The sequence below is a fragment of the Aspergillus caelatus genome (assembly GCF_009193585.1).
Source record: "Aspergillus caelatus strain CBS 763.97 unplaced genomic scaffold BDV27scaffold_38, whole genome shotgun sequence".
NCBI classification, from domain to species: Eukaryota; Fungi; Ascomycota; class Eurotiomycetes; order Eurotiales; family Aspergillaceae; genus Aspergillus; species Aspergillus caelatus.
The window spans coordinates 2,251-29,991 of NW_022475301.1; the positions used below are offsets into that span (position 1 = coordinate 2,251).

The following is a 27,741-nucleotide window of genomic DNA, read 5'->3' on the forward strand; positions in this document are numbered from 1 at the left end:
TTCTCGATTTGTGCAGTTGAGAGCTCTTTCTCCTTTCCTTTAGAGGAGGGGGATGAGGATGAGGATCCTTCCGCGGCGGCTGATGATGATCGAGTCACACTTGTTGTAGGTTGACTGGGCCCAGCTTCTGCAGACTCATCGTCGGTAGGGACTTCAGGACGTAGATACTTTCCTGAGACAATTCTCTATCCGCCTTGGGGTCTGAGGTAAGTGATAATACCCTCTGACCAGACCTGATAAGTGTCAGTGCCTGTCAGCAGAGGCAGCTTTGAAATGTCTACTGTCCGACTCATTGTGGACCGTAGTGTGAATACGACGTGTCAAATAGTATGACTTCACAATAGTCGTCTCCAGAGCCTAAGTGAGGTTGCTCAGAGATAGCTGACGGCTCCTGACGGCTCTAGCTCCTAGAGGGAAGTACGTCAGGGTCTTATCGCGAAAAAGCCACTAATGTCAAAGTACTACAGACTGAGGGTCCGCTTTTCGTAGAACTTGAAGACCACAACATCAACTGGACTCGCCGACCAGAGCTCCGTTTCGAACGATTTCGCACACTCATCCACGGCAATAACAGTCGGTCTGACAACAGAGTATAGCGAGTGCTGCCCAGCGGCAAAGAGGGTGGAGACAACCACATCTGCCCTTTTCAGGACACTCTCACGAAGGGCTCGGGTGGCGGTTCGAAACTGTAGTATAGTTTCCGGATCCAGGTCGCCATTCTGATACTGTGTAAAGTACTCAACGAAGGCTCTGTGTTCGCCGGCATTGCTCCAGGTACATGAATGAGGCCTGCCATTTGTAGCATCCTATATCCAAGGCTCAGCTCAATATGCACGACCCTTTTGTCCATCTTTGCTTTTACTGCCCGACAGCGACAATATTGGTTGGAGAAAATATAACATGTTATTCTGCGCGGTCCACGGTATTATGGTCCTTCATCCTGTGGCTCAACGAGGTTATTGTCATCCGGATCTGCCTGTTCCTCAGGTTGTGTTATATATGTCGAACGAGCAGGGCGATATCTTCGTGGGTCGACCGGGTGGTGAGCCTGGCCGCCCGCAATGCCTGGACATAGGCAGCAGGGTAGTCTGGCATCTTTGCGAAATCTCGTTTCGATATTCTTTTGGCAACTTCGAGTGAAGGCATCACATTTTTCAGGCGGTGACATCGCGTTCAGACCTTAACAAAGGCCAGAGGGCGAGTTATATGGAGCCGATTTAAGATCCCATGATGGGTTCTTAAAGCTTTGCAGGTCAATGCCAAAGGCTACGAGAGCATGTTTCCAGGGCCCACTTGCGAAGTAGTAACCACAGTGAGGAAGTGCTTCGATAGTAGGATTATATTGTCTTTCGACGATAGGCCATGTGTTTGTCGTGGAGTGATAATTTAGACACCATAGACAGCACCGGCCGCTTGGGATTTATATCCGGAAGGACCTGCTTTATCAGATACCAATAGGACCCTGTCGTCTGTAATTCCCGCCATGCCGCTCTACGTCGACTTATCAGCGTGGCCAGCATATCTGCCGAATCGTCTTCCCCACAAGTGTGTCGCCAGGTTTTACCATTGCGTCACACTTTAACCGCATCTTCAACCACGTCTTCCAAGAATAAGAAGCCTCTCCGAGCATGTGCTTCTTGGTATGTGAGAAACGTCCACTTCTCATCCTTTGTAACGTACTTGCCAACAGGAAGGTAAACCCCGGCCCGATTGCTCTACCACCATGGCCCATCTTCATTCTTTTATATGAAGGTTGCTGCCCTCGAAACAAAACGAAACAAGATGGTTGGGGCAATAGTTGCCCACTTCCCGATGCTGAGGTCGACCCGGTCAAAGGTGACTGTTTAGTATTGTCGAAATTCGGGCGCAGTCCTTGGGTCAACGCCGAACTTTATCATCCCCTTCTTCCATGGACCATTTCACACATGTCCACATAACGTTAAGGCTCCTTCGATATCAGTCGAACCTGTAGAGCTCATCCAGGCTGCACATTTCGTGTTTGAGCCTCGCAATATCATCGCATTGTATGAGGGAACCTCGCTTGGTACAACCACACGTGTATTCCTCCTTCATATAAAAACATCTTCAATCCATAACGCTTGGATATTCAGATACTCCATCCTGTGCAGCCGCGCGAGGCCAAATGTCAACTCTACCGGGCAATGATTGATCTCATCAGCGGTGACCTGGCGAGTAATATAGAGATCATGAACAGAAAGAGGCCGTCGTCGATATTGATAGCGAAGTAGAACAATCTTGTCACGGACAATATTGTTAAAATAAATGGCTGTTAAGCAGGAAGGAGGCACATGCGTTGTAGTGCTCGGGTGGTTACCAGCTTCTTCGGACAACTTGGAGTGAAAACATTGCAATTTTTCAGGCGGTTATATCGAACGGAGGTGCCTGGAACACGAAAGATTCCTATCAGATAATGAGCCGATTCTTCCTGCAGTAGGTTCGCAGCTTCCTGGCGTATCTTCATAGTCTCCTTGATAGACATCATCATGCCTTGGATAAATGCCGCTATCGTTCGGGCTTGCAGATGCGGAAGATTGGGATAGTTCATCACCTTCCATGTCCCCAACCACATACAGGACGTGTAATACGCGGCTAAAGCCCATGTTAAACGGGGAAAGGTCACACATAAAGCCAATTTGATCAACAAATTCTCATTTTAAATCCAATGAGCTTGAGCTCACCACCATAGAAGGCATCGATCCTGCGTACAGCGATATCCCCAAAGCCGAGCGGGAAGCTGGGTGTGTAGATAGTCCAGTGCGATTGTATACTTCCTAAACTGCTAAGTTATGCAATTCTCAAGGTCCCGTCCATTTGCAGAGTTCAAAGCTTGTACTATCATACGAAGAGTGTTAGCATGTGGACTTTCTACAACATTAGATAAAAATCGGTTTTGTTGGTAAACTCTGGACTGACCAAATACGTTGCAGCCTCGCCGCCATCATCCACAAGCAAGCGGCCTATCCCTAGGGCAGGCGGTTCACGTGGGACCCCATCAGCACCATCTTACGTGTGCGTGTCAAGGCACGGCCAGTCCCCAGCATCCCCGATGTCACGATCAATATTCCCGGTGCCTAGTTGCCAGTGGGCCTGTTCTGGAAGTGATCCATCGCTTGATTATTTTCCGTGGACCTGCAGATATAGAGGTGGAGATAGTGTTCGGGGTAGCGTTCCGCAACGGCCTACAGATGCGTTCAGGGTTAGCATATGGGTAAGGCTCCTGGCGCAGGGTATTTACTAGATACAACATAAGGGCCACCACTGGAGACTGGCCCATGGTGATAAGCTTCTCCTTCGACCCCAAAGACGATCGGAAAGACAAACTGCAGAGCGTGGTAGCTGGTGGCATCGATTAGAACGAGATCGCCCTGGTGGAGTCACACGTTCAGCAACCCATGAGAAACGGTAAGAACAAGATAGCAACGGCCAGCGTTGTTAGATCACCCACCTTCTCTTTCCATGACTGGGTCGGGTTGGTTTTCCACCCCTTAGCCGTCAATCCCTCTCCCGTGATGGGCAGAGTGGGGTATTCATGAAGGAGCCACTGCAATGCCGGGAAGGCAAGGAACACGCGGATGCGTTGGAAATTTGGTCGGGTCCAAAGCTTTCTGTTGCTGGATTGGAGACATGTGGTCTCGAGCCGAAGCATCTCGACGCTGTCCAGTGCTGGGGCCTCGCACGTAATATCTCGCACCTCAATCTTGGGTAGTGGCACTAGTTCATTCCCATTCAGCCAACGCTGCTACGAGCAAAAGAAATGCAAGAGGAAAAAAGGTCAGAAATTCTTTTCTTCTAAAACTGTCGGTCTCTCGGCTCAACAAAAGGTGCGGCAGGAGGACCCCGATAGGGAAGGAGCGTGTGTCTGCTACAAACGCGAGGAGGCTCGGCGAGAGATAAAGGACATCGCGGTAAGTCCTTGGTGAGAACGGTCGATGGTAGCCTTGACCTCGGTATCGGAGGTGCACTTATATGCGAACTTCTTCCCTTCCTCCTCTAGATTCTTGGGATTGAGATACTTGAGCTCTTCATCGTTGGCCCACCTCTTCCTCCAGAGCACGGACGCATATCCAGCCAGGTCTCCCGGGGATTTTTCGAATGGAGTTGCGGACATAAACTACCCTATCAATCTGGCTCTTCTAATCCTTGGAGATAGATCCCCGGTCCTGAGGTGATGTGGAATGTTATATATGACCTCTTCGATGTGGGAGATACGCAGCCAAGGTCTCGACAATAACACAGGGGTCACACAGCCACCTCAACCAGGGGCTACCGGTAGTGGGTGTACCAAAGGCCTTTTGTCCGCATTACCAACTGTTTATTGACCACTTTCAGAAGTACTAAACTAACCTGCAGAGCTGCTGGTATGAGTCATATGCAGGGAGCTACCACAAGAAGGGTACACCATTAATTCGCTGCGATACACTCTATTTGGGACATTTGGAGAGAGTGATCCTTGATAGATAGAGGAAAGAGAATATATAAGTCAAGTCAAGTGGCAGGCTCATAACCTGTAGCAAAAGAAGATTTCTTGATTTCCAAGTGCAGATATCTCAGGGAGAGTGCTATCTCTTAAATATTCGTCTGCAAGACTCTGGGCTACGTGGCAGCGGTGAAGTTAGACGCCATACTATTGAATTGACAATATGGGTGCATGGTCTGGACTCTCTTGTGTGTAACGTGTGATATACCGGGGGCGGGTGAGGTTGCTTTGATTGCCCAAAATACGAGTACTATATTTACAGATTGCAATGCAGGTGATCAATTCAGGATAATTCGCTCATTGCTTGGTTGAATAACTCATTCAATTATTTGGTTATATTATATTGAATTCAAAGAAAGAATATTGAATCAAAAAGGTACAAGAAGGTTACATGGAACGGCATCTACACGTCACCACCCCTCAGCCAAGCCCTAAAACGACGAAAAGCAAGAATCAAGCCACGGTCATACCACCCACCTAATACTCAAAACAAAATGCAATCTAAGTCCCTCCATGTCAATGCGACTTCCCCGATTACCTGCAACAAAGAAGATTCCTAATCGTACAACATGAAGCTGGCAGTCTTCAGCGCCAAATCCTACGATAAGCACTACTTTGACGTCACACTCCGCAAACAACACCCCACCCTTTGTGAGATAACCTACCATTCATTCGCCCTCTCATCCGAGACCGTATCTCTCGCGCAAGACAGCGATGCAGTCTGCGTCTTTGTAAACGACCAGCTGGACGCCCCCGTCCTTCAAACCCTCTACGCAAACGGCGTCCGCGCCATTCTCCTCCGCTGTGCGGGCTTCAACAATATCGACCTGCAAATCGCCGAAGACCTAGGCTTCTTTGTCGCCAATGTTCCCTCATATTCCCCCGAAGCGGTCGCCGAGTTTGCAGTGGCGCTGATCCAGACCCTGAATCGCAAGACACATCGTGCGTTCAACCGCGTCCGGGAGGGGAACTTCAACCTTGAGGGGTTTTTGGGCCGTACACTTTACGGGAAAACGGTGGGGATTGTAGGCGTGGGTCGCATCGGGCTGGCGTTTGCGAAGATAATGCATGGTTTCGGATGCAATTTGCTGGCATATGATCCGTTTGGAGGAGATGATTTCAAGAAGTATGGGGAGTTTGTGGAGCTAAGGGATCTATTGTCGCAAAGCGATGTTGTTAGTCTACATTGTCCTCTTACAGACGGTACGAGGCATGTGATTAATGATGAGAATCTTGCGCGGATGAAGAAGGGTGCATTGTTGGTTAATACTTCTCGTGGAGGATTGGTTAACACCAAGGCTGTTATCAATGCGCTTAAGTCCGGTCAGCTTGGTGGTGTGGCGCTGGATGTGTATGAGGAAGAAGGGGCACTGTTCTACAATGATCATTCTGGCGAGATTATCCATGATGATGTATTGATGCGACTGATGACGTTCCCGAATGTACTTGTTTGCGGCCATCAGGCTTTCTTTACGGAGGAGGCGCTCACTGAGATCGCCGGGGTTACGTTGGGAAATCTGGAGGATTTTGTTATGAAGAGGACCTGCAAGAACTCGTTGGTACGCGAGGGCCATTTGGTGGTTTCGATAGATAAGGAGCCTGTGCGGCTATAGTAGGTTGTTTGGCATCGACTGAAGTTGGCAAGGATGTCCCTTTATTCTTGCTGGAGACGTTGAACTGCCGAACGCTGAATTTATTCTATTATCTGGACACCTGGATGCCTAGGATCCAGATCAAACTATCTATCATGTAGTTATGGCCGATATTCAAACGATGATATTCATACATAAGATTCATTAGTTCATCTATAATCATTAGCCCGTGAGGTAAATATCAAGTTGCAATAATCGGACATCGCTCATGCTTCATAACATCAAACCAACTCAGCGTATAATCCTTAGCCTTGTCACGCGCTTCCCAAACCATCTGCGCAGTCTTGGCTGCGGCCGAAAAAGAAGAGAGAGATGTACGATGACCGGTGGTTACCAACCAGTCTAGTAACCCGCGTTGCAAGTCGGGATCCAATGCCTCACAGGCGGCTACAAAGCCAGGCCAAAGAATCACTGTATCATTCGACACGCTTTCCACACGTGCGTTGTCACTGCGCTGCAGGAAATCCAGGCATTTCCGGACAGTATCTTGGAGAATCAGAGCGCTTATGTTAGGAATCCGACGATAGTAGAATAGGATTAGGGCTTGGTGCATCGCTCGCATCAATAGCTGGGATGTATTGTGGTCGCTATCCTCGCTATTCTCAATGGTGTGACGTATTAAGGAGGGCTGGGGGCGGGATGGTGGCTCCCAGGATAGAATGTACTGCTCAAGGAGGCTCGCACGTTTTTCCAGGTCCTGGAGTACGTTGGTGTCTACCGTAGTGTTGCGATGTAGTAGCTCGCGTTCGTTGGCAACGCGGATTGTCTGCGACAGAAGAATCATCAATGATTCCGGAATCCCATATATATCCGGGTAGAGCGTGTCTTTCCACTGGCCCATCACTTCCAAATGGATGTCGTTGTGGCCAACTTCGTCGCTTTTCTCCAAGGTGAGATCAATCTCCTCGTCCAGGCTGTCATGCGCCACACGGAAGCTTCGTAGGGAGAGAGGGGAGGATTCAATCGCAAGCAAACTGGAACTAGGGCGGTCGGGGCATATATCAAGGAGTGCGCAGCCGCACGTGCTCTCAGCCATGATACGTATGTATGTGTAGACATGGTGAAGAGAGCGGACTTTGAGTGACTTGTGTGGCTTGGGTAGCCCTCGTATGCGAATGAGATACTCCGCGTCGACTAAGAAGGCTTGAGCATTGGAATTTTCTCCGTGGAATATCTAAAGTTTATTAATGGTGTAGTCGATGTGGAAAAAGGGAAGAGGAATATACCGAGAGCATGACCATCGAGAGAACAGCCATTAACAGCTCCTTATACTTGGCACGTCTTGATCCAAGAACTTCCTCATTGAGGGCCACCTCGAGATGTTGCTTGGCTATTTGTGTGAACCCCTTTGACGACATGTTCAGGTCTACGGCATTTGGATTGCGTGAAAACATATGGAGACAACTGGCGGCAAGCAGTGAGTAGAATAGGGAGAGCCTCGTATGACTAGCGGTCTGGTGGATACTGAGCTCTGCGTATGTACTCATTGCGGTGGGAAGATGGATTGCCTGCCAGGGACATTTCTGACAATTCTTCAACGGGAATGATAGGGAGATAATGTTCTCTTTGAAATATCGGAGTAGTGCAGGGGCCTGTGATGGAATATACTTGCTCCTTAACAGTGCAAGGGATGGATTGGGTATTAGAGACATTGGGAGGGAAGTCTGTTGACCGAGAAATTCATCGGAAACGATACCTACAGCGTCTGGTAATAGCACCTCCAGATTGTTCGGGATAGGGTCAACATCTAACGACAGGTCTGCTCTGGGCACGTCTTCCACATCTTCAGCTATGTCATAGAGCCCATCAAACAAATGGTTATCCTCTGCAATGGTAGGAGCAGAGTCCAGCGGAGGCCAGAAGAAGTCCCAGTCCGCTTGGGATGACTCGGCCGGGTCTGGCTGAGATGCATCGTGGCCACTTGGAGATGCCACGCTCAGTGATAGCTTCAGGACTCCAAAAGGACCTCGGAATGAATCATGCTCCCAGCATGATTCAGCTCGTCCATGCTCACCATCTAGCTTGGTCAACGCGGCAGTCGCGGATTGCCGACCGAGACTATCGACAGTCATTCGCGTCATCCGCTCTTGGTCCTCCACTGGCAAATGGGTTAGCCCCTTGCTCTTCGGTCGTCTATCATGAAATAATAGTTACCAGAGAATAATGGCCGGCGGAAAACCCGGTCTAAATTCTGAGGACTATCTTGCAGGCCGTCTTTGGCCCACATTAGTTGGCTTTCGTAGCCCAGACATATCAAACCCTGCTGCTGACACTTCTGGCACATTGGACGGCTTTCATCACACTTTACATGGCGACTGCGACAGGTCCCAGAGCCAGTGAGAGTGCGGTTACGTTGTAGCATTCTGCATATTTCAGATGATTTGCATAGAAGAGAAGGATGCGCGGGGGAATGGAAGGGAGACTGATGATATTTAAGTCGTACCTGATTAGATTAATTTACGGGATTTCGTCACCGGCTCTGCTGAGCCCCACCAACATACTAATTTAAAAATACCTTACTATTATCTAGGCCTCACGACCGCTAGAGACATTTATATGGTCATATTCATTCTACAGCTTGGCATTGGACTGTGATGCTTCCTCCTGCACAGCTCGCGGAATCTCCTCCTCAAGACTGGAGCCCTGTGGCTGCCAACCAAGCAGTTCTCGTGCCCGAGCAGCAGCATATTGAGCATTCGTTCCCCACAGCACGGCACCATGTGCAGTCAGTTTGTCTGCAGCATTGGCATCGATACTCTTGACGGTGGGGTCTTTGATAAAGCCTTGCTCAGCAGCAAACGAAGATACCCGTTGAGAAATCTCCCCAAACGGCTATAACCACTAATTAGAACGGCAAACTCCAATAATTATCCAAACGGGGGGGGGGGGGGAGGGCAGCATTGGCTCACCATCTTTCCATTCTCAGCAAAATAAATCCCATTCTCATTCCAAATCAATGGGTTTTGAGGGTTAGACGCTTCCTGCGTCAACCTCACAACCAATTGCGCAATATCTGAGACGTGAACATTGCTCCAGCAGCTGAGACCTCTGCCGACTTGGAGACCATGGCCGTGCTGAATAGTTGATTTTGCTAGATCTGGGAGCTGTATGCTGCGCTGGTTCACGGAGCCTCTTCCCCGACCGTAGATCAGTGGTCCGTATATAATGGCCGTTCTGATGTGAGGATTCGTGGCGGAGAGACCAAGGAGGAGGTTGTCGACGGCGCGCTTCGGCGAAGAAGTGATGATGCGTCGAATTTCGGAGATGCCGTGTAAATCATTGAATTCTTGCGAGCGTGGTTCGCCATAGGCATTAGCTGTGATATCGGGTCCGGAGAGAAGGCTTGCACCGGAGATTTGAATCCATACTAGTGTTTTGTCAGAATGCCAAAATTATGGGAAGCAGGAAGGGTTAAGAGAAAGCTGGAGTGAATACCTGGCTTTTGACGCTTGCTTTCTATCAACCCTTGTGCAATGGCAGTGGCGCTGGCTAGGTGATTTGAGCTGGCGAGGTCTTTTTCCACTTAGTTAGCCTGCCTACTACGATGAACAGGGATAGGGTCTTACGAAGAACGATGTCGGCCTCTGAGGCTTCACTTGAGATCTTGGCGGTGGAATCTAAGTCCCCAATGACCGGAGTTACGGATGGAAACTTGTTTGTGAGCTGAGATGCTCGACTCTCACTCCGAACTAGGGCCGAGATATGCGAGGTGCGAAAGGCTTGTGTGAGGGCGAAGAGAACATCCCCACCAATGTATCCTGTGGCACCGGTTCTGGTTGGATGACCGTATTAGTGCTATGTCTTCGATGATTTCAATCTCTTCAAAGTACTTACATGAAAATGCGAGACATTATCTAGTTGGAGAAGCAGCTGTAATCGGTAAGGCGATGAGAGCTAATTCAGTGCCAAACAATAACTGAGGAATGTAGGAGGTCATGGACTAATGTTTTTTATTGCAATTTAGTCCTAGTAGTTGTACATAGATGCACTTTAATACTGCTCGTCCAAGTTGGGGATGAATCATGATATACTTTAGGGCTGCCGGGAACTCCTGCCTAATTCCCATGGCACCTAATCCGTAATTGGTTCGGTGATGTAACGTGACCCACATCCGCTTATAAATGGACATCAGATTTGGCAGCTTATCGCGATGGGACTCCAAATGGGGAGACTTCAAGTATGTCCGAATTTGGGACACTCCTTGCTTGGCCGATCCTGCTCATACATCCAGATGCGTGTTTAGTAGTCACTACATGAGGCTGACTCACGGCAGATTATCAATCATACTTCCTGATCAAGAAGCTTATCACGATATATGGCAGTAACTGAGTATAGAGTTGACACGGATATGAGGGGCCTCATTTTTGGTGTGCGACATTGCATTCGATAGAAAGAACAGAATATATAAACCCCTAATCATACCATACATAATGAATAGAATGAAGCTGTCCGAGCCAGTACGACACCCTCCAAGAGGCAAATACCCTCTTATTTCTCCTCCCTAGTCAAAATGTCAAACAGCAAATTTCCCAGCACTCCCAGCCGTAACCACTACGACGTGGTGATTATCGGCGGTGCCACCAGCGGCTCCTCGATTGCATGGCATCTAAGCACAAACCCCAACTTCATAGGCTCAGTGCTTGTCGTCGAGCGTGATCCTTCGTTGCAATTCTCCGCCACCAAAGCCAGCAACAACTGCATGCGACAACAATTTGCCACCGCCATCAACGTAAAGATCGCACAATATGCTGCCGACTTTGTCAAACGCTTTGGGGCTGAGTTCCCACCGGACGAATGCGTGCCAGATGGTCCTATTCGCAACTTCGGAAACCTCTATCTGTCTGATTCCACGCAATTCACAGAGGTGCTGAAGGATCAACAATTGCAGGCCAGCTGCGGAGCGGGCACTCAGATTATTTCAACGACTGATATCAAGCAGAAGTACCCATTCTTCTACACGGATGATATCGACAGTGGAAGTCTCAATGTCATAGACGAGGGTGCATTCAATGCCCTTGGCATGGTCCAATGGCTCCGCCAAACGGCCTGCGAAAACGGCGTCGAGTATATTGGAAATGAAGTGGTTGACATGACCGTGGACGGGGATAAAGTCTGTGACATCACGTTGAAAACTGGCGAAAAGGTCACGGTGGGCACCCTTGTCAACTCTGCGGGGACTCGCGCCGCGACCGTTTCTCGACTGGCAGGTATTGACCTGCCTATTGAGGCCAGACGGCGGTACACCTACATCTTCTCTGTCGACGAACCACTCCCTCAGAATCTGCCATTAACCATCGATCCAACTGGTGTCCATCTCCGCTCGTACGGAGCCAAGGACTATCTCGTCGGTTGCCCACCAATCGGACCGGATACTGCCGTGGATGTCGATGATTTCAGCTTCGCGGAGAATGCATGGGAAGAAAAGATTCTCCCACTAATCACTCGCCGTGTTCCTCAGTTCTCCAGTGCACGTGTTACAAATGCCTGGATGGGCCACTATGAGTTCAACACATTCGACCATAATGCCATCGTCAGGGCTCACGACAAGGTCAATAACCTTTTCTTCTGCGTGGGCTTTTCGGGTCACGGCAGTCAGCAGGCACCTGCCTGTGGACGTGGTGTTGCCGAGTTGATTGTTCATGGAAGCTTCCAAACCCTTGATCTGAGTGTGCTTTCATACAAGAGGATTGTGGAGAATCAGCCTCTGACGGAGAGAGCGGTTATCTGAGCCATGAGTAACAATTATACACTGACTACATCAATGCAAACAATTTATAGCTATTTTCCAAACAGCAGCATACCGGACTGCCTATCACCGGGATGTAAGACGGTGATGGACCTGTAATATTTCTAAATGTTTTCATGCTTCCGCTTACTATAGGGACGGCGATTAGTTAGATTAGTTCATAGTAAAACGACAGGGTTAATTATAAACGTACAAATACATTTCTGTCCGCCTATATAATACTAACCTCGAACAAGAAGACTAGACAGCGGCAATCTCTCTATAATAAGCATACTAATTCGCCTCCATCCTATAGCAGAATGTACCATGTAAATATAATCAAAAATTGTCAACCTGCAGGTGCAGCATTACCCCAACTAGACACGAGGATAGACATCCAGCGGGCTAGGTCCCTGAGGAGTACCCAAAGTAGTCTCCAACTGGCTCTTCCACCAATCGACAACATTGCGCTGGCTCATAAAGACCCGGAAGCCACCAACCTCACTAACATTCTGCTCGTAAAGTCTGCCCTGGTCCAGGCTAACCCGGGGAACGAAGCTGCCCGCATCAGCCTGAGCCTTCTGCCACTCGTCGCTGACCAAGAAACTGAGCAGAAGCTTGGAGGTTTCCGGTTTCTTCGTGCTCGCGAGGATGGCTGCCGTCTGGGACCAGCTCATGCTCTCGTCCTTTTGAGGGTTCTTAATTCCCCACCAGTTCTCCGAACCATCGGCGGTGGTGAAAGTGATCGACCGAGGATTTCTTGTGTTGTTATGGGCGGCCGAGATAACGGCAGCGGGGGTGTAGGAGCCCCGTACCCACTGAACATCGTTCGCTTGAAGGGCATTGAGCCACTCAAAGCCGTAGCGGCCGATTATCTTAGCGAAGAGATACAAAACGGCATCATCATCGTTGGGATAGGTGAGGACCAGCTTTCCGTGCCATTTAGGGTCAGTGAAAGATGCGTAGTCGTCGGGCACCTCGGATTCGTTCAGCTTGGTGCTGTCCCAAAAGATACCGCCGAAGCCATCTGTACACCTTGTCAGATCATATTTGAGTTCATGAAGGAGGGATAGCTTACACTCTGCGATAGGAAGATAAGCACCGTGAGGATCACGCTCAGAAGCATAAATATCGTTCCACACTGTTGGCTTGTAGTACATAAGGCGGTTCTGCGACTTCCAGCGAGGGAAATCCTGCAGGGTCTGCAGGATAACCACATCGGTTGTCTCCCCCTTGCCGTAGAAGCCACGGTCAATGCGGCTCGCGTGATACTTGGAGAGGTCGACTGTCCAGTTCACCTGGATATCAGGGAAGCGTTTCTGGAACGCATCGATGATGAAATCGTTCTGGTTTCCGGCTAGCCATGCTGTCAGCAGTAGGTCAGGGCCAGAGCTGCAAGGAAACTTACCATCTCCACCAGAGGACACAATCAAAGGGCCGGACTCCTTCTTTGCGGCTTCGTAGATCTCGTCCAGAGTGCGAGTCTCCAAGGGAACATTTCGAGACCACTGAGCTTGACCGAGCGACAAAAGGCTCGACAGAGCGAGAAGACGATTCAAGTAAACCATGTTTTGATGGAGTTTGGGTCCAGTGCTGATGAGGTGAAAACTAAGTAGATAGATGTGGAAGTTATGGGGATATTGCCGGCTGCAGTTCGGGGATCGTCGCGCCTTTTAAGCAAGCCCTGAGTCTCTCGACATCCAAATTCGTCGAGTACCGTTTGAGAATTACTATCCCAATCGAATGCCTCTAGAATCCTTCGAGCGTCCTTGGCGCCGAGCCACGGCACAGTTGCTGTACCATAATGGACAATGATGCAGTAATTGGACAGCTCAAATGATAAATGAAACTAAATGCACGGGTCACCTAGCAGGCAACCGGCCGAAGAGAAAACCCCTCAAACCCATTCGAAACAATCGGAAACAATGTCCCTGTGTCTTCATAATGGGATACGGTGATGTGCAATGTATCCATAATCAATGTCTATATATTATAAACCATGACTCTACGTCGATAGTATACATCGATCATCTCAAGTCACTACATTACACATGATATGATACGTTTAGAGGGACGTCCATATCCGAGAATAAGGAAAGTAGCCTGAATTGAAGGATCCCTGTTATCCACTTGATGTGAATCCTACCTCAAACTATTAAACCAGATAGATTGATAATCACGGAATAATTCCGATGTTAAAATTTACACCCGTTGGATGATCCTCGATCCCAACGGTCAGGCAGAGATAAAAATCATAGAAGCTTCCTTGTGGCTGCTGCGCCACACGATCCACGGCGCATTATGCTTGGCTTGTACGAAGATTGCCAGATTACCAGTTAGAAACTCGTGGTTAATGCCAATTTTGGGCTAAAGCCCTGTGGTGTTGCATCAGAAAGCTGGTAAACGTGTGGGGAGGCACAGTCCAGACCCTCCTATATTGGGCCTTATTAAACCCTAATTTTATTCTTCCCAATCTTGGGCTTGGCACTACCTTAACGACGATCCTATTTCTACCGACTTGGCAAATACGATCTACCGACCCAGGCTTCAAAGTATATTCTTGGCATATCTTAGATACAGAGGATATACAGTACTCTGTCAAGCTCTGATGCGGTTGAGTGGGCTGACTCTTCGGTCAATAGGATTTATCTGAGGTCTTTGCCAGCCCTCAGATGATAATCATGCTAGCATAGCTGCTGGTGTAGATAGCTCGGCAGTGGGTGCTAATGGTTCAAGAACCGCTTCGCTCTATATGGAAACGAAAGTATCAATCGCTAGATTAATAGAGGTTATATATATTTCACTACACAATTGTATTGCAAATAACTTCAATGCCTATATACATACTATTCTGTTCTTAATGTTACTACTCCCTCGACCTGTCGGGTAATATGAAGTCCGATATCATAACATTTCAGAAAATAAGTACCCGGTCGGCCCTGAAACACGGCCTCCCTCTTCTATCTTTCAATAGCCTTGTGCTACAAGAAAAGTGGACCCCTTTGCAATACGATTAAAGTGAGATATTCACATTCCCTGATGTAACGCTCTGACTATCACAGCTTCTCAGCTCTGTCTACTGTGTGACGACCATCATAGAAGTCCTGAAAGATAGCTATATGATCTTCCATGTCCCCTCGTCAACCGCCCACGGCCCGTCCGGCACATTGTCATCCCAATTTCCCCTAAGGAGGCCTCCAAAGCAACAATATCGCCGGCGGACGACACTCGTGCACCAATCTCGACCACTCTTCACTGGGATTTCTCTTCTCCAAATCGACATGCAAACTCACCACCCGTCGATACCCGAATTCCTCGTACAGCCACCGTCCCATCGGACTCCCTTCAATGAAACTCTCGTATCCCAATTCATCGATCCGTTCATGACCCCATTGCATGAGCAGTCGGCCTACACCGCGCCGACGGTAATCAGGGTGCACGCCCATGGCGTTGACGCCTTTATCCCATCACCGTTGGATTAGCAAATACCATCGCATATAAGATATATATTCGGTCAAGAAAACGAAAGAAAGAAGTATAGCATACCAGCATGCTTTCTCTTAAACCAGGACATTCGATAGAAAAATACCTGAGACAGAAACGCACTCGTGTACTCCGCTCGTTCGGAGCCCTCAGGATACCAAGTACACGGGATCGTCTGTGGGCCATGCGGGAAAGGATTGTCATGGAAGATGAGCCATTCGCACCCGCCGGCAACGCGGCCAGTATGAAGATCGAGCACGTAGATAAAATGCGACGCCGGGTTCTTGATGTGCGCGGCCCATCGGATTTCGGTGTCGAGGGCTTTGTCGGCTTCTCTGTCCGAGGCCGTGTGGCCTGTGACGGGGTGAACGGCTGTAAAGATGGGGCTGTGGGATCACAATTATCATAGTTAGGGTTGGTTTTTAAAAGCGTGATTTGGGGCGGGGCTCAAGGAAGGCATAGTAGGAAGGGAGAAAGCTAAGTACTTATAAGGCTGGAAGTTGGCAGTCCAGAGGACGTCGACTAGACGGGCGTATTCTTCTTTGGTTTGGATTTCTCGGACTTCGAATTGGGGGTTGGCGTTGGAGTAGGTCATCTTCGATAGTCAGGTTAGGGGGGGGAGGGAGGGAAGTAAGAGCTTGACAGGAGAAAACTAACTAGTATGATGGAGTCTTAAGGCTTCTTTTCGGCTTTTATACTTCGGAGGAAAGTCCCCGAGTTCGGTGCACTAGGATTATTGTCATCATTTGGGGGCCAGAAATAAATAGGCCTTTGAACTTGCTTCGATTATGATGGCCAGCTGTATTATGGATCCACCAAGTATGAAGAGCCTGGGATTTCCGAATGGACGCCTTGTGAGCAACGAATACATACTAGCATATAAGATGAACGTGTGTACCCGATAAAAGCCTCGTCTATAGCCTCTTTACATATATTACCTAGAGAGATACCGTACACACCTCCCAAGTACCGGCATGCTATGCACAAATTCCAAAGCTCTGGGAACGACCCGTTGTCCATGAATGATCAAAGGAACCACAGCAATCAACCACATGAAGTACACAAATCCAACAGCCAGAGTAATGCGCAGTTTTTCCAGGATCGGCAACATGAGTCTGGCCACAACGGGCTCATCAGAACTACCCAGACTTCCTTCGGCTGAACGCTGCTCGAATGCGTTCGCCATCTGCCAAGCGACGCGGTTGTTTATCTTCTCCCATGTTGTATCTTCTGCGTATCTCCGAGCAGAGGTAGATAGAGTAAACCGCAACTGGCTATCAATGGAGACTTCTCGTACTAGATCAACAAAGTTATTTATATCGTTTGGGGGAACCAGGTATCCCGTCTTCTGGTGTTGTACAATATCCGACGGGCCTCCTTGATCTCTGGCAATAACGGGTAACCCACTGGACATGGCCTCCAGTACTACTAGCCCGAAGGTTTCGGTAATGGAGCAATGAAGGAAGATATCGCCCGAGGCATATGCGCGAGCTAGAGGTTGTCCGGTTAAGAACCCAGTGAATATGACATGTTCTCTGACTGCGTCGAAAAGACGATGGACTCGAGTTTCCACGACCGGGTTGCGGTTCCCTCCGACGATCAGTAGCTTGAAGGGGACCTTTTGTTCAGCAAACTTGACTGTCGCCTGTGCTAGGAACTCGAACCCTTTCTCTGGAGCAAGGCGACAAACACAGACGAGAACAATCTCTCCATTCGGGGCGATTTTCTTTCGATAGGCATTGTCACGGTGCGCGGGGTTAAATAAGGATGTATCAACACCACGTCCCAATCTAACGGTGCGCTCGACAGGAGCTCCAGCATCTTTCAGGTAGTTCAGTACAGCCGAACAAGGATAGAAGATGGTATGTACAGCTGGATGGCTGAACAAGAATCCTTGCACGGTGGCCAACAGCCAAACTGCGAATCTGTCAAGAGGTGCCGGGAAGATTATTTCACTGTAGGCAGAGAGATCTGTTTGGTAGTTGAGTAGCACCGTAGGGGGTTTCCGAAGCTGACGGGTCTGCAGTAGGACCTGGAAGCCTAGAGAGGCTGGGCTAGCGACGTAAATGATATCCGGCTGGAAGGTTTGTTTGTAGACAGTGTCCAAGCGAAACGGATAAACTATCGTCAGGTCTGGATTGTATGGCAGAGGATAACCCGGTATCCGTGAATCTGCAGCATCCTGTGCCTGGTAGCGGAAGCCTTGATAATGCGGTGCGACTACAGCCAGATCGACACCGTTGTGCCGAAGGTACTCCACCAAGCTCAACGTCGTCCGACTAACACCATTAACGGGCCCCAGCGACTCTGTAGTCAGCAGAACACGCCGTCCCTTGAGAATATTAGGAAAATCATCTGGTTTGGAAACAAACGACGCCATTGTGCACTGCTGGAATGCAGCGAATTAGAGGTGGCAATACCATGGTTTAATAGGACCATTTATCTTGCATTAGATCGCATTCATGGCAGATGACATGAAAACGTGAATAGCACATGATGGCTAGTTGATTTGACGATCTCCTGCGGGATGGAGGGCTCATTCTTTAGAGATGGACACAAGCTTCGTGTAGGAGGGCTTCGTGCGGGCACGTGGGGTGGCCGGTATCCATTAACCTTCACCAGTGACATTCCGTCTTCACTTCCCCGTGCATCAACTCTTCAAGCTCTTTGGGGTTCCCTACAACTATCTATGGCGCCCATCTGGCTCTTTAGCTCCTATCTTGCTTCATCACGTTCCGGAAACGCTCGTAGGAGGCATTCGCAGGACCAGTAGCCTGCCGGAAACATGTAGCGATTAACCATGCTAGTTTGCCTCGGCCACCGGGTGACCAGGAAAGGTCAGGTGTGCGATAGTAGACTGTATAAACGCTTTGGTCCCTGTTAATAATCTCATTGAAGAAGGTGCATGCCCGCAAACTGGATCATAATCTCGAATATGTTAGCAGAAAAGGAGACTCACCCGATGGACATACCGTCTTCGCCACTGGGCACCTCGGAGGGGAGTCTGTATGAGGACTCAACGCCTCCGACGACTCCAGCTTCGAGTCCTTTGTTCGGTGCCTCCAGAGGAGATGAGCTTGTCTCGTCAAGCTTTCCATCTTCGTCGGCTACTTATAATCTCAGCTCCGAGCAGAGAGTTCACGACATTCCCAGGGTGGTCAAAAACGTCTGCGTCGTAGGTGCGGGGTATGTAGGTACGTCCTCACTGTTACATGACTGACTGTCCCCTCAAGATGCTATTATACATGACATTAACTGTCCATAGGTGGCCCGACCGCTGCAGTCCTCGCGCTCCATAACCCGTCCGTCGCAGTCGAAGTCGTAGACCGAGACCCTCGTCGCATTCAGAGATGGGAGTCACCTCATCTTCCAGTTCATGAACCAGGCTTGGGCAACGTTGTCCGCGTAGCGAGGGACGGCGCAAATTTTGCGACTTCGAGTGCTTCCATTGCAGCCATCTTAGGGGACGTGAAGCGGAAGCCCAACCTATTCTTCACATGCGACTCAGCTAGTAGCATCGCTCGCGCTGACATGGTCTTCCTTGCGGTGAACACACCCACAAAGACGTATGGATTAGGCGCTGGAAGAGCTACTGATATGACAGCCGTCGATGAGGCTGTACGAGAGATTGCGCTCCATGCAAAACCTGGCGCAGTCATCGTGGAGAAGAGTACGGTGCCGTGTGGCACTGCTCAGCGGATCCGACAGATGGTATTCATACCCCTTGCTCTTCATTTCCTTTGCGATTAGGATTATTCTGGGGGTTTTCAAGAATCTGCCGTAAACCCTGATACAAGGATACTAACTTCACTATAGTTCGCCACCCTCCGACCAGAACTCCCCTTCGAGGTACTTTCCAATCCGGAATTTCTATCCGAAGGCTCGGCCATCGACAACCTCGTCAAACCTGACCGCGTCCTCATCGGATCCTCAGGGACACCAGCAGGTCGTCGTGCAGCAAACATGCTCACAAGCCTGTATTCCACCTGGGTACCAGCATCACGTATCCTCGAAATCAACTCCTGGTCCTCGGAGCTATCCAAGCTAGTAGCCAATGCCATGCTCGCCCAGCGCATCAGCAGTATCAACTCCATAAGTGCCATCTGCGAGAAGACCGGCGCCGAGGTCGACCAAGTAGCCAAAGCCGTCGGCATGGATACACGTATTGGACCCCAATTTCTCAAGGCAGGTCTAGGATTCGGCGGGTCATGCTTCCGCAAGGATATCGCCAGTTTGACATATCTGGCTGAGACCCTGGGGCTGGAAGACGTCGCGCAGTATTGGAATCAGGTCAATGACATGAATGCAATGCAGCGGAACCGATTCGCCAGAAAGGTGATTAATCGATTCGAGGGCAATTTGCATGGTCGTAAGATTGCTTTACTTGGTTTTGCGTTCAAGAAGGATACGGGAGATACGCGTGAGTCCTTGGCAGCGGATGTGGTCCGACTTTTGATGGAGGAGAGGCCGATGGAAATCGCCATATACGATCCTTACTGTCAGGAAGAGGATATCCTTCGCGAGCTAGAGGTGGTCTTGGCTAATCACTCGGAGAAGAATAGTGCCGTGAAGGTTCTTGCCGATCCTTATCTGGCTTGTTCTCAGGCACATGCAGTCCTGGTCTTGACGGACTGTGACCAGTTCCGGAATGTTCCTGCTAACTCTCGACGTCGTTCGTTGTTGGCCTATCAGCCAGCTGTTACTAGAGTGGATCAAGAAGTATATGATAGTCTAGCCGAGGTGATTATGGCTCCTGTCAAGCCAGAAGAGGAGACCTGGACGTTCAATGGAATATCCTACCGTCTTGCCCCACAACAAGGTTGCGCCGCTGATTGCGCATCCTGTCGATCAACATCCAGCCGACCTGCAACTGCCGAGCCGCTGGAGTGGGCGCGCATTGCTTACAACTTGAAAGAGCCCAAATGGGTGCTTGATGGCCGGTGTTTCCTGGACGTACGGGAGATGGAGAAATTAGGCATTCAACTGGATACTGTTGGACGGCGGCCTGGTACATCACAATCGAACGATACCACTAGCGTTGGTATTTGATCTGGACACTGAGACGACCTAATTAGATTGATACCCTACTTATGATTATATTGAAATTCGAATATACAGAATCAAGCAGATTATCAATTAAGCACTACAGCACGATCATAAAGATAAGTATGAACATACAAAACTATCATCATCACCATATCAATCATACAACAGAATCCCATGAAAGTATAAAAGAAGCTCACAAAGAAGCCTGGAACTTCCCATCAATCTCCTCCACCTTCTTCACAGCCCTCTGATAACCCTCCTCGGCCTGGATCATCTCCACATACTTAGCCAGATGCGGATACTTCTCCTTCAGCGGCAATCTCAACGACGCCGCAATAAGCGGGAAGCTCATCATAATATCAGCAGCGGTCAACTGCTGTCCGCAGAGATACGGTCCACCACCAGGGGCAGTCTGCAGACGCTCCTCGAGGAAATCAAAGTTCCCAAAGATATTCCTAGAAAGGAAAGCCTCTTCAACCTTTGACGCAACAAACCTCGGGATGGGCTTAATGAAAAACGGAACAGGGGCATCCTTCATGCCTATACCATACCATACCATCAGCCACCAACCACGCAAGCATCAAACAAACGAGAAAAACGAAAGGTTAAAACTCACGATCCATGACCAACTGAAACACCAAAAACGGCATCAGAGTACCCTCAGCATAGTGCATGAAATACCGGTAGCGCATCCATTCCTCCGTCTCGCTGCCGACGACGCCCTCCTTACCCTCGGGATAGCGCTTCGGGATGAGCTTCTCGCCGCCGAAATGGTCGCACAGGTATTCGGTGATATTACCCGATTCGGCAAGCACGAGCGGTTTCTCTGACTGCTCGGATTCAATGGTGATGACGGGCGATTTGCCCAGCGGATGGATCTTCTTCAGCTCCGGAGGAGCCAGCATCTCCGATGTGCGCTTGAAGGTCTTCAGGTTGTAGGTGAGGCCTAGTTCCTCGAAGAGCCAGACAATGCGCTGGGAGCGGGATTGCTCCAGCCTGTAAGTTTTTCTCGTGTTAGTGTGCTTTAATGTACGAGGAATATATATGAAAGGGAAAGGGAGAGACGGACCAGTAGAGGGTGATGTTAGCGCCTTTGTTTGCGTCCGTCATCTTGATGTATATCTATACTTTGATAGGAGCGCAAAAGTATATTGCTTTAAGTAGAGTCGATCAAGCGAGAAGCGATCGAGTTGATATAAAACCAGAACTGATTGCGGTATCGTATCCTATGACACTGAGTACAGTTTCTGACGTGGTAGATACGAGCAGCAGACCAATATCAGGAAGCCAGGACTCTTATACCGAGCAGATCTAGACTGATCGACTGGAATAATCTCCTCGTATTGCAGCGACCGAGCAAAAAGAGCATATCTGCCTCGGCATCTCCGCCTGTGAAACTGCGTCATCGGCGGGAGTGGGTCTTTCAATCCAATTCCTAGAGGGCCATTTTCGAGTTTTGGTGAATGAAAATCTTCATTATCTGGACTTTTCCCGACAATCACCCGATTACTGCATGGTCTTCTACATTAGCTCCCTGTAGGATAGACACGATATACCCTAATTAGGATAAAGAAGAAGTAATGCATGACTGCATAACATTCAACCATGCCCAACCAATCACATTCATGCACAGCACAACCTTACTAAGCAATGTGAGAAACCACGTGACATCACGGGGAACCTCACCTCGCCCAATTGAAGCTCAGCCAATTCAAGACGAAAGATAGGTGATAACGCTGTCCATTCTACACAACCGCTACCATGGCCGGTCCTAGCAAGTGTGAGTTTTTCTTCCATGGTTACGATTGATAGAGAAGACACTAATACTTTTCAATTCCAGCCCTGGTCCTTGACCCGGCCCTCCAGAAATACTACGGTACATTTCCTCCCCTCGCTTTCTTCTCCCGACACCCAACCCAACCAATCTTGACATGATATAACGATGGAATGTGATGGACTCTACGCTCTGTCGATGTGCTGTGCCGTCTAATGCTACGATTGGAAACATAAGAATGTCGAGAAAGACCACGATCAAGACTAATATTGTCGAACAGAGGTCAACGCAAACCGCTACAAGTACTTCCGCTGGACCCCGCGCCATGCCTGGTTCTCGTTCCTCTACATGGCTCTGATTCCCGGAACATTGGGCTACATTGCCTACAAGACTGAGGTGGGTTTGACTTTGGTTTCTTCGGCGAACTGGGGATTGGATGGGTTTCGGACTGACGGGTTTTCCTTGTTACAGGGCAAGTACGATTTCCGTGGGAAGCGGAGGGGAGATACCCTTGAGGAATTTTGATTTATCGTTGTTTTGCGGTCGATTGGTTTGGGGTGGATGAAAATGAAGGGTTTGTCGGAAGGATGACGACACTCATCGCTAGATGTGTATTTATTACGGAATATACCGCTTATTGTTTCTTTTTCTCTTCTTGGTACTTTGGTTGAATTGTAGATGAAGAGTGTGGATTATGTGTTTGTGGTACTTCCAGTGTAGGTGGAATGTGTTGTGTAGGATATGTGCGGATATATATATTTATATATATATTTGGGGTGAGATGCCTGATCTCCAACTTTAAAGTATTACTTTACGCTACGCATTCAGAATAGAAAAGCACCAAGCCATAGATCAGACAACAACTATATTTTCAGTACCGGGTATCCCTCAGGATCACAACTCCAGAAACTAATACAATCCGAGATCATTAGACGCAAAATAGAAAGAGATGTCGATTAATAAGGACTCCATCCTCTCCTCCCACGCCCTCCTCCTTCCGGTAGCCTCTCTCCCCGTCTCCAATCGCCTGCAGGAATGCGGTCGCCGCCGCCGCTGCCACGGCCTCCCCGACCTGGCCGGCCTGCGAACCCATTATCGCGGAATGCTCTCATGCCACCACCAACTGCCGAACCAATGGACCCCCTCCCAGAGGTGATCGGTGGTGCTACCGACCCATCCTCCAGTGGTGGCAGAATCGCGCAATCTACATAGTCTCCGATCACGAATCGTACGTCTTGTAGCGTTTTGTCGGCGTCGTGGCCCTGTAGCCGCAGAGGTCCAGCCCGGGGTCCCGCCCGGGGTCCCGCAGGAGCGCCGTTCTCTTCGTCATTCTCATCGCGGTACGGGCTGTCCCTTGGTCCGATCACCACACTGCCTATGTCCTTGCTAAGATACCGGCCTCGCACGTCGGGCCCCATCGTCGCTGCGGTCTTTGTGTCGGGGTAAATGAGGCGGAAGCATAGTCTTGTGCCTACGGGCGGGTCTGGTAGTAGCGACGGCAAGGCAGAGGTGAGGAGCTGTGACAATTCGCGTAGCGAGCAGGACTGCCAGGTGTAGATTTGAAGGTGGGCAGGGAGCGGCGGCGGGGGAGGGGAGCGTGCCCGAATGGCGTTGGGGCCGCTGACAGGACCACCGTATGAAGCAGGCGGCGACTGGGGAGCAAAGTCTGACAGGTGGTGGAAGTTGCTCACGCGGTAGAAAAGCTTCAGATGGAAGGGTGTTGTGGACTGACGGTCGATTTGGGGTTTTGGCGCATCTCGAGCGGCGGCCATGATACCGATTGTCGGGGGGTTCGATGGACGGTACAGTTGATCGTTCAATGAGAACTCAAAGAAAATATGGAGATACTATTCTTGCGTAGGTGTCTATTTCGTCACAGCATCAATCGGGGACAACAATGAGTGAATAAGAATTGAGGGAGTGAAATGTTTAGCGGAAGTGTTGCGGTTGAAATAAATGGAGAGAGCTTCTGGTTTTGTCACCCCGAGTTTAAGCTCGACCGCCGACGAGTTAAAGCTTTACCTTAACTCTAGTCTAGCCCGCCCTTTACTCTCGACCTCACGCCCGAAAACCAACTTTTGCCGCCTCCCTCCCCCCCCCCCACCCAACCAACTGGCACTGTTGTCAGTCACGGAACTTCTGCTACGGTCTGGTTCCCTTTTCGCATTTTATTTAAATCATTCTTGGTTGGCCTTTGCCCATATCGGCAGTCAATAACATGGATTTCGCGGCGTTAATGTCCAAGGAGATTTCCAAAGCCAAAGGCGGCGGATCATCGTCATCAGACAAAAAAGATACATCGAACCCCCCCGAGAAGAAATACGTTCGCCGCAGTGAATTAGAAGCTGCTCGAATCGCCGCCTACAATGAAGAGCAGGAGCGAGCGCAACGCGAACGAGAGGAGCGCATGGCTCAGAAGCGCAAATTGGACGAAGAGGAGGCCGAACGGCGCCAGGAGCGAGAGGAGAAAAAGCGACGACTAGCGGAAGAGTCACGGAAAAAGAGAGAAGAAGAAGAAGCGGCTAAGGAGCGAGAGCGACGAAAACGGTTGGGATTGCCTGAATTGCCCCCTACCGGTGAAAAGGATGAGGAGAAGGATAAGGATGAGGAGGAAGACATCCCAGACGAGGAATTGGTTACGAAGCTGCGTGAGATGGATGAACCGGCTCGGTTGTTCGGAGAGACACATCGCGGCCGTTTACGGCGGTATCGTCGACTCGTGCAGCGTTCGCTCACCCCCCAACAGCAGTTGTCTGATGGGCCTATTCCTACGACCCTGGAACTGGTCCCCGAAAAGGATATGAAGATTTCTACGACACTCCCTAAGGATACGGAAGGTCGCAAATATTTGTTCCGCCAGCTGGCTTCGTATTTCAACATGGTGTTAGGGGAGTGGGAGCTTGCATTGGCGAAGCGAGATATATCTGTCAAGCAAAGTCTCCAGGGACGACAAGCTTACAATGCAATGCTCCAGTCGAAAGAGAATATGAAGCCGCTGTTCCGAAAGTTCGAGAAGGTGGATGTTGATGATAGCGTACTGGAGCATGTTATCGAAATCGTCCATAATGCCCAGCTGCGGAGATACGTAGATGCAAATGATGCCTATCTACGATTGAGTATTGGAAAGGCGTACGTGTTGGCCCCTTGAACTAAAATTGTATACCCTGAGATAACTAACGGTGTACAGAGCATGGCCCATTGGTGTAACCATGGTTGGTATCCACGAGCGATCAGCCCGAGAAAAGCTGCACCAGAGCGACCAGCAGGCCCATATTCTAAGCGATGAGATCACTCGCAAGTATCTGCAAAGCATTAAACGGTGCTTGAGCTTTGCGCAGACCCGGTGGCCTCCAGACGATCAGCTGCAAATCATGGGCTAGAATTATGAAGATATTCTCTCTGGCCTTCGTGACTAGTTAGTGTACAATAATGATGATGATATTTATACCCGGTTGCACCTATACATTGCATCATTTTTGTGAACATGTGTGGCCCTTGGGGCGTGTAAGAATGCTAAATATAATCGATTTTATACATATAAAGGTTGCGCACCTGCCATCTAGATCTATATGTGATGTATGTGTATAGTAAAGAGGTTAGAACACATTGTATCGTTACCAGATTGCCGTTAGTGCTTTCCATATGCTTCCAAGCAAGCCCGACTTCTCGGGCATAGGGTACTCCGTCCGACAGCTATCAATCTTATCGAGTTGGACCTTGTGATTTCCGTTCCCGTAAACATCGTGGCCATCAATGCCTTGCATCAGCCCTGGAGATGATCCCTGTGATCGGGTAGAGACCACCGCCTTGGTCCTGGCCCTGTTTTCCCCAGTAAATGTACGGATCAGTTTGCCTGCTGTTTGAGCACAGCTGCCATGTGCGAACCGAATGAGAGTGTCGCCCGTCAAACTGCCAACGATGAAGATATTATTCGCGATCTCCATGTTTTCAAATGCTTTTTGTCGTAGGGTCTGTCCAGAGACCATCGGGTTTATTTCGCCTTTATCATCACATTCCAAGATCTCAGAAAGAAGTCCACGGTCCAGGTAACCGAGGGAGCCTCGGCGACCAGTCGCATACACCATACCGCGTACAGGTTGCGAGAAAGTGGTGCCATCATTTCGGCGGAAGGTAACGGTAGCAAATTCCTTCTCCATATCCACGCCGATTATTTCAGTATTTGGATATCCTTTATAAACCTCATCCCAAGCACGACTTTCGAGAAACGGGCTTGATGTCGTCCGCTTCACTCTGGTAGGACGTTTGTTGGTGCTTGGCGCTGCCGCAACAGCAGCTCGTTTCATCAAACGGTAGACCCCCGCGTACTCGGGGTAGGCTTGTTGGTGACAGCCCCGCAGGGGAGACGGCCGATTTTCGGGATCCCATTTGTATACATGAATGACCTTCTGATCCTTTGGTGCTGAGATAATTACATCTGCAGCTGAAAACCCAGACCCAATAATGAGAAGAGGGATATCCGGGACAGGTTGAAACGAGAGGAGTGGCTGGAGCAGCGGACGAGGCTGTATCACCTCAGAAAATATACCGCTCGCTAAAACCAAGTTCTTGCAATGAATATTATGTGACTGAATGAAAAAGCCACTCTCCGTTCTGGAGATACCGGCTAGGGTTTCATTGCTCTTGAAAACATCCGCAATCCCAACTGCTTCCGGATACATCCGGAAATATTCCGCCGTCTCCTGTCTACTGGGTCGGGTGAAAGCAGGGAGATCTTTGCCTGTGACTTTCCGATAATGCTCTGCGAAGGAGTAGCCCGGAAGAGATAACATAGATGCATAGCTCAAAGTCTGAATGTCCCAACTGGCAGGGACGCGATTTTCGGTCCATTGCCCACCAGGCCGTGGCGCATTTCCGAAAACCAAATGAGGAACCGCTTTTTCAGGCACATAGCGCCATTCGATATTTGAAATGCTTCCCAGTTCTTCCACATCTATACTAGGGCGGAAGAGGGTGTCAAATAATACATTAACCGGCAGAGCTTGGGTGGAGTAGCTCAGCCGAGAAGCGGCAAAATGCTCCGTCAGGGCTTCGACATCGGCATCTAGCAACGCCGGGTGATCTTTGAGTTTGGCATGAAGAAGAGGATCGGGATGTGGAGGATTGGGGGAATAATACGGGACGTGACCGTGCAGAATAAAGGACAGGATCATGGCCGAAGGCCCATTTCCTGTGGCGGTTACAGGTCAATCACGGCGCCCATTGGCAGAAATAGCCTTCAAGGAGTATGGCGACATACCGATTATAATGGTGTCAGTGTCCATTGAAGGCGATCTGTGAGCCTCCAGCCGCCCAGTCAGCGCGGAGCATTCTCGACGGGACATGCGATAGAGTGGCAGAGGCCCAGAAGGACAGTGCTTTCAATCGGTGGGTCTAGTCTAGATGATAATCGCGGCACCACTACCTTCCTGTGAAGGACATGAAGCCGTTAGGCCATCGAAAGAGGTTACATCTGAGATGGCAGAAAATGCTGCAAGAAGATGGCGTGAGAGGCGCACTTTGAGCGGATCACAAAAGTAAACTCGTTTCGCTGACAAAACTCTGG

General features: G+C 49.5%; 15 protein-coding genes across 15 annotated transcripts; 5 read left to right on the forward strand and 10 right to left on the reverse strand.

Annotated features, from left to right (window-relative positions):
• Positions 1 to 357: 357 nt before the first annotated feature.
• BDV27DRAFT_155088 (uncharacterized protein) lies at positions 358 to 1,095 on the reverse strand (the record flags this gene model as incomplete). Its single annotated transcript, XM_032072082.1, has 3 exons — positions 358 to 407; positions 470 to 806; positions 1,009 to 1,095. The coding sequence occupies 3 exons, from the start codon at positions 1,093 to 1,095 to the stop codon at positions 358 to 360; spliced, it is 474 nt and encodes a 157-aa protein (XP_031930324.1).
• A 1,727-nt stretch (positions 1,096 to 2,822) lies between these two features.
• On the reverse strand, positions 2,823 to 3,775 carry BDV27DRAFT_75954 (uncharacterized protein). Its single transcript, XM_032077505.1, has 4 exons — positions 3,467 to 3,775; positions 3,257 to 3,386; positions 2,935 to 3,200; positions 2,823 to 2,853 (listed from the first exon to the last, which is right to left on the reverse strand). The coding sequence occupies exons 1-3, from the start codon at positions 3,665 to 3,667 to the stop codon at positions 3,136 to 3,138; spliced, it is 396 nt and encodes a 131-aa protein (XP_031930325.1). The 5' UTR covers positions 3,668 to 3,775; the 3' UTR covers positions 2,823 to 2,853; positions 2,935 to 3,135.
• Positions 3,776 to 5,035: 1,260 nt separating this feature from the next.
• BDV27DRAFT_124057 (2-hydroxyacid dehydrogenase) lies at positions 5,036 to 6,290 on the forward strand. Its single transcript, XM_032066007.1, has one exon. The coding sequence runs from the start codon at positions 5,068 to 5,070 to the stop codon at positions 6,109 to 6,111; it is 1,044 nt and encodes a 347-aa protein (XP_031930326.1). The 5' UTR covers positions 5,036 to 5,067; the 3' UTR covers positions 6,112 to 6,290.
• A 41-nt stretch (positions 6,291 to 6,331) lies between these two features.
• On the reverse strand, positions 6,332 to 8,512 carry BDV27DRAFT_169870 (Zn(II)2Cys6 transcription factor; the record flags this gene model as incomplete). Its single annotated transcript, XM_032075142.1, has 4 exons — positions 6,332 to 7,324; positions 7,377 to 7,814; positions 7,851 to 8,248; positions 8,305 to 8,512. 4 exons carry the CDS (start codon positions 8,510 to 8,512, stop codon positions 6,332 to 6,334), a joined length of 2,037 nt encoding a protein of 678 aa, XP_031930327.1.
• A 209-nt stretch (positions 8,513 to 8,721) lies between these two features.
• Positions 8,722 to 10,001, reverse strand: BDV27DRAFT_155092 (NAD(P)-binding protein; the record flags this gene model as incomplete). Its single annotated transcript, XM_032072083.1, has 5 exons — positions 8,722 to 8,982; positions 9,060 to 9,517; positions 9,586 to 9,663; positions 9,717 to 9,922; positions 9,985 to 10,001. 5 exons carry the CDS (start codon positions 9,999 to 10,001, stop codon positions 8,722 to 8,724), a joined length of 1,020 nt encoding a protein of 339 aa, XP_031930328.1.
• Positions 10,002 to 10,660: 659 nt separating this feature from the next.
• BDV27DRAFT_169871 (NAD(P)/FAD-dependent oxidoreductase) lies at positions 10,661 to 11,878 on the forward strand (the record flags this gene model as incomplete). The annotated part of the gene is made up of 1 exon (XM_032075143.1): positions 10,661 to 11,878. The coding sequence occupies one exon, from the start codon at positions 10,661 to 10,663 to the stop codon at positions 11,876 to 11,878; it is 1,218 nt and encodes a 405-aa protein (XP_031930329.1).
• Positions 11,879 to 12,225: 347 nt separating this feature from the next.
• BDV27DRAFT_169872 (ABC transporter substrate-binding protein) lies at positions 12,226 to 13,443 on the reverse strand (the record flags this gene model as incomplete). Its single annotated transcript, XM_032075144.1, has 3 exons — positions 12,226 to 12,902; positions 12,954 to 13,241; positions 13,284 to 13,443. The coding sequence occupies 3 exons, from the start codon at positions 13,441 to 13,443 to the stop codon at positions 12,253 to 12,255; spliced, it is 1,098 nt and encodes a 365-aa protein (XP_031930330.1). The 3' UTR covers positions 12,226 to 12,252.
• A 1,617-nt stretch (positions 13,444 to 15,060) lies between these two features.
• BDV27DRAFT_142906 (GNAT family N-acetyltransferase) lies at positions 15,061 to 15,953 on the reverse strand (the record flags this gene model as incomplete). Its single annotated transcript, XM_032070018.1, has 3 exons — positions 15,061 to 15,332; positions 15,422 to 15,744; positions 15,844 to 15,953. 3 exons carry the CDS (start codon positions 15,951 to 15,953, stop codon positions 15,061 to 15,063), a joined length of 705 nt encoding a protein of 234 aa, XP_031930331.1.
• Positions 15,954 to 16,247: 294 nt separating this feature from the next.
• Positions 16,248 to 17,738, reverse strand: BDV27DRAFT_169874 (glycosyltransferase family 4 protein; the record flags this gene model as incomplete). Its single annotated transcript, XM_032075145.1, has 1 exon — positions 16,248 to 17,738. The coding sequence occupies one exon, from the start codon at positions 17,736 to 17,738 to the stop codon at positions 16,293 to 16,295; it is 1,446 nt and encodes a 481-aa protein (XP_031930332.1). The 3' UTR covers positions 16,248 to 16,292.
• Positions 17,739 to 18,293: 555 nt separating this feature from the next.
• ugd1 (UDP-glucose dehydrogenase) lies at positions 18,294 to 20,407 on the forward strand (the record flags this gene model as incomplete). Its single annotated transcript, XM_032075146.1, has 3 exons — positions 18,294 to 18,552; positions 18,624 to 19,069; positions 19,175 to 20,407. The coding sequence occupies 3 exons, from the start codon at positions 18,294 to 18,296 to the stop codon at positions 20,405 to 20,407; spliced, it is 1,938 nt and encodes a 645-aa protein (XP_031930333.1).
• A 65-nt stretch (positions 20,408 to 20,472) lies between these two features.
• Positions 20,473 to 22,048, reverse strand: BDV27DRAFT_124060 (glutathione S-transferase). The gene is made up of 3 exons (XM_032066008.1): positions 21,474 to 22,048; positions 21,021 to 21,400; positions 20,473 to 20,944 (listed from the first exon to the last, which is right to left on the reverse strand). The coding sequence occupies exons 1-3, from the start codon at positions 21,512 to 21,514 to the stop codon at positions 20,598 to 20,600; spliced, it is 768 nt and encodes a 255-aa protein (XP_031930334.1). The 5' UTR covers positions 21,515 to 22,048; the 3' UTR covers positions 20,473 to 20,597.
• Positions 22,049 to 22,135: 87 nt separating this feature from the next.
• On the forward strand, positions 22,136 to 22,916 carry BDV27DRAFT_124063 (uncharacterized protein). The gene is made up of 4 exons (XM_032066009.1): positions 22,136 to 22,184; positions 22,245 to 22,280; positions 22,459 to 22,574; positions 22,650 to 22,916. The coding sequence occupies exons 1-4, from the start codon at positions 22,166 to 22,168 to the stop codon at positions 22,701 to 22,703; spliced, it is 225 nt and encodes a 74-aa protein (XP_031930335.1). The 5' UTR covers positions 22,136 to 22,165; the 3' UTR covers positions 22,704 to 22,916.
• Positions 22,917 to 23,028: 112 nt separating this feature from the next.
• BDV27DRAFT_124064 (SAP18 family protein) lies at positions 23,029 to 24,141 on the reverse strand. The gene has a single exon (XM_032066010.1). The coding sequence runs from the start codon at positions 23,948 to 23,950 to the stop codon at positions 23,135 to 23,137; it is 816 nt and encodes a 271-aa protein (XP_031930336.1). The 5' UTR covers positions 23,951 to 24,141; the 3' UTR covers positions 23,029 to 23,134.
• A 130-nt stretch (positions 24,142 to 24,271) lies between these two features.
• On the forward strand, positions 24,272 to 25,675 carry BDV27DRAFT_76030 (mRNA splicing protein PRP18). The gene is made up of 2 exons (XM_032077507.1): positions 24,272 to 25,307; positions 25,366 to 25,675. Exons 1-2 carry the CDS (start codon positions 24,397 to 24,399, stop codon positions 25,556 to 25,558), a joined length of 1,104 nt encoding a protein of 367 aa, XP_031930337.1. The 5' UTR covers positions 24,272 to 24,396; the 3' UTR covers positions 25,559 to 25,675.
• Positions 25,676 to 27,725, reverse strand: BDV27DRAFT_76035 (uncharacterized protein). Its single transcript, XM_032077508.1, has 2 exons — positions 27,436 to 27,725; positions 25,676 to 27,366 (listed from the first exon to the last, which is right to left on the reverse strand). The coding sequence occupies exons 1-2, from the start codon at positions 27,518 to 27,520 to the stop codon at positions 25,793 to 25,795; spliced, it is 1,659 nt and encodes a 552-aa protein (XP_031930338.1). The 5' UTR covers positions 27,521 to 27,725; the 3' UTR covers positions 25,676 to 25,792.
• Between the last annotated feature and the right edge of the window lie 16 nt (positions 27,726 to 27,741).

Excerpts from the sequence above, each read along its gene's own strand:
- BDV27DRAFT_75954 (XM_032077505.1), bottom strand. The coding sequence starts at position 3,667 with ATGCTTCGGCTCGAGACCACATGTCTCCAATCCAGCAACAGAAAGCTT. Across the intron at positions 3,387-3,466 it reads CCCAGTCATGGAAAGAGAAG|GGCGATCTCGTTCTAATCGA; the intron begins GTGGGTGATCTA and ends TGACTCCACCAG. Across the intron at positions 3,201-3,256 it reads TGGCCCTTATGTTGTATCTA|GCCGTTGCGGAACGCTACCC; the intron begins GTAAATACCCTG and ends ACGCATCTGTAG.
- BDV27DRAFT_124057 (XM_032066007.1), top strand. The coding sequence starts at position 5,068 with ATGAAGCTGGCAGTCTTCAGCGCCAAATCCTACGATAAGCACTACTTT.
- BDV27DRAFT_124060 (XM_032066008.1), bottom strand. The coding sequence starts at position 21,514 with ATGACGGACGCAAACAAAGGCGCTAACATCACCCTCTACTG. Across the intron at positions 21,401-21,473 it reads GCTAACATCACCCTCTACTG|GCTGGAGCAATCCCGCTCCC; the intron begins GTCCGTCTCTCC and ends AAAAACTTACAG. Across the intron at positions 20,945-21,020 it reads GTTTCAGTTGGTCATGGATC|GCATGAAGGATGCCCCTGTT; the intron begins GTGAGTTTTAAC and ends GGTATGGTATAG.
- BDV27DRAFT_124063 (XM_032066009.1), top strand. Across the intron at positions 22,281-22,458 it reads GGCCCTCCAGAAATACTACG|AGGTCAACGCAAACCGCTAC; the intron begins GTACATTTCCTC and ends ATTGTCGAACAG. Across the intron at positions 22,575-22,649 it reads ACATTGCCTACAAGACTGAG|GGCAAGTACGATTTCCGTGG; the intron begins GTGGGTTTGACT and ends TCCTTGTTACAG.
- BDV27DRAFT_124064 (XM_032066010.1), bottom strand. The coding sequence starts at position 23,950 with ATGGCCGCCGCTCGAGATGCGCCAAAACCCCAAATCGACCGTCAGTCC.
- BDV27DRAFT_76030 (XM_032077507.1), top strand. The coding sequence starts at position 24,397 with ATGGATTTCGCGGCGTTAATGTCCAAGGAGATTTCCAAAGCCAAAGGC. Across the intron at positions 25,308-25,365 it reads CGATTGAGTATTGGAAAGGC|AGCATGGCCCATTGGTGTAA; the intron begins GTACGTGTTGGC and ends AACGGTGTACAG.
- BDV27DRAFT_76035 (XM_032077508.1), bottom strand. The coding sequence starts at position 27,520 with ATGTCCCGTCGAGAATGCTCCGCGCTGACTGGGCGGCTGGAGGCTCAC. Across the intron at positions 27,367-27,435 it reads CACTGACACCATTATAATCG|GAAATGGGCCTTCGGCCATG; the intron begins GTATGTCGCCAT and ends TAACCGCCACAG.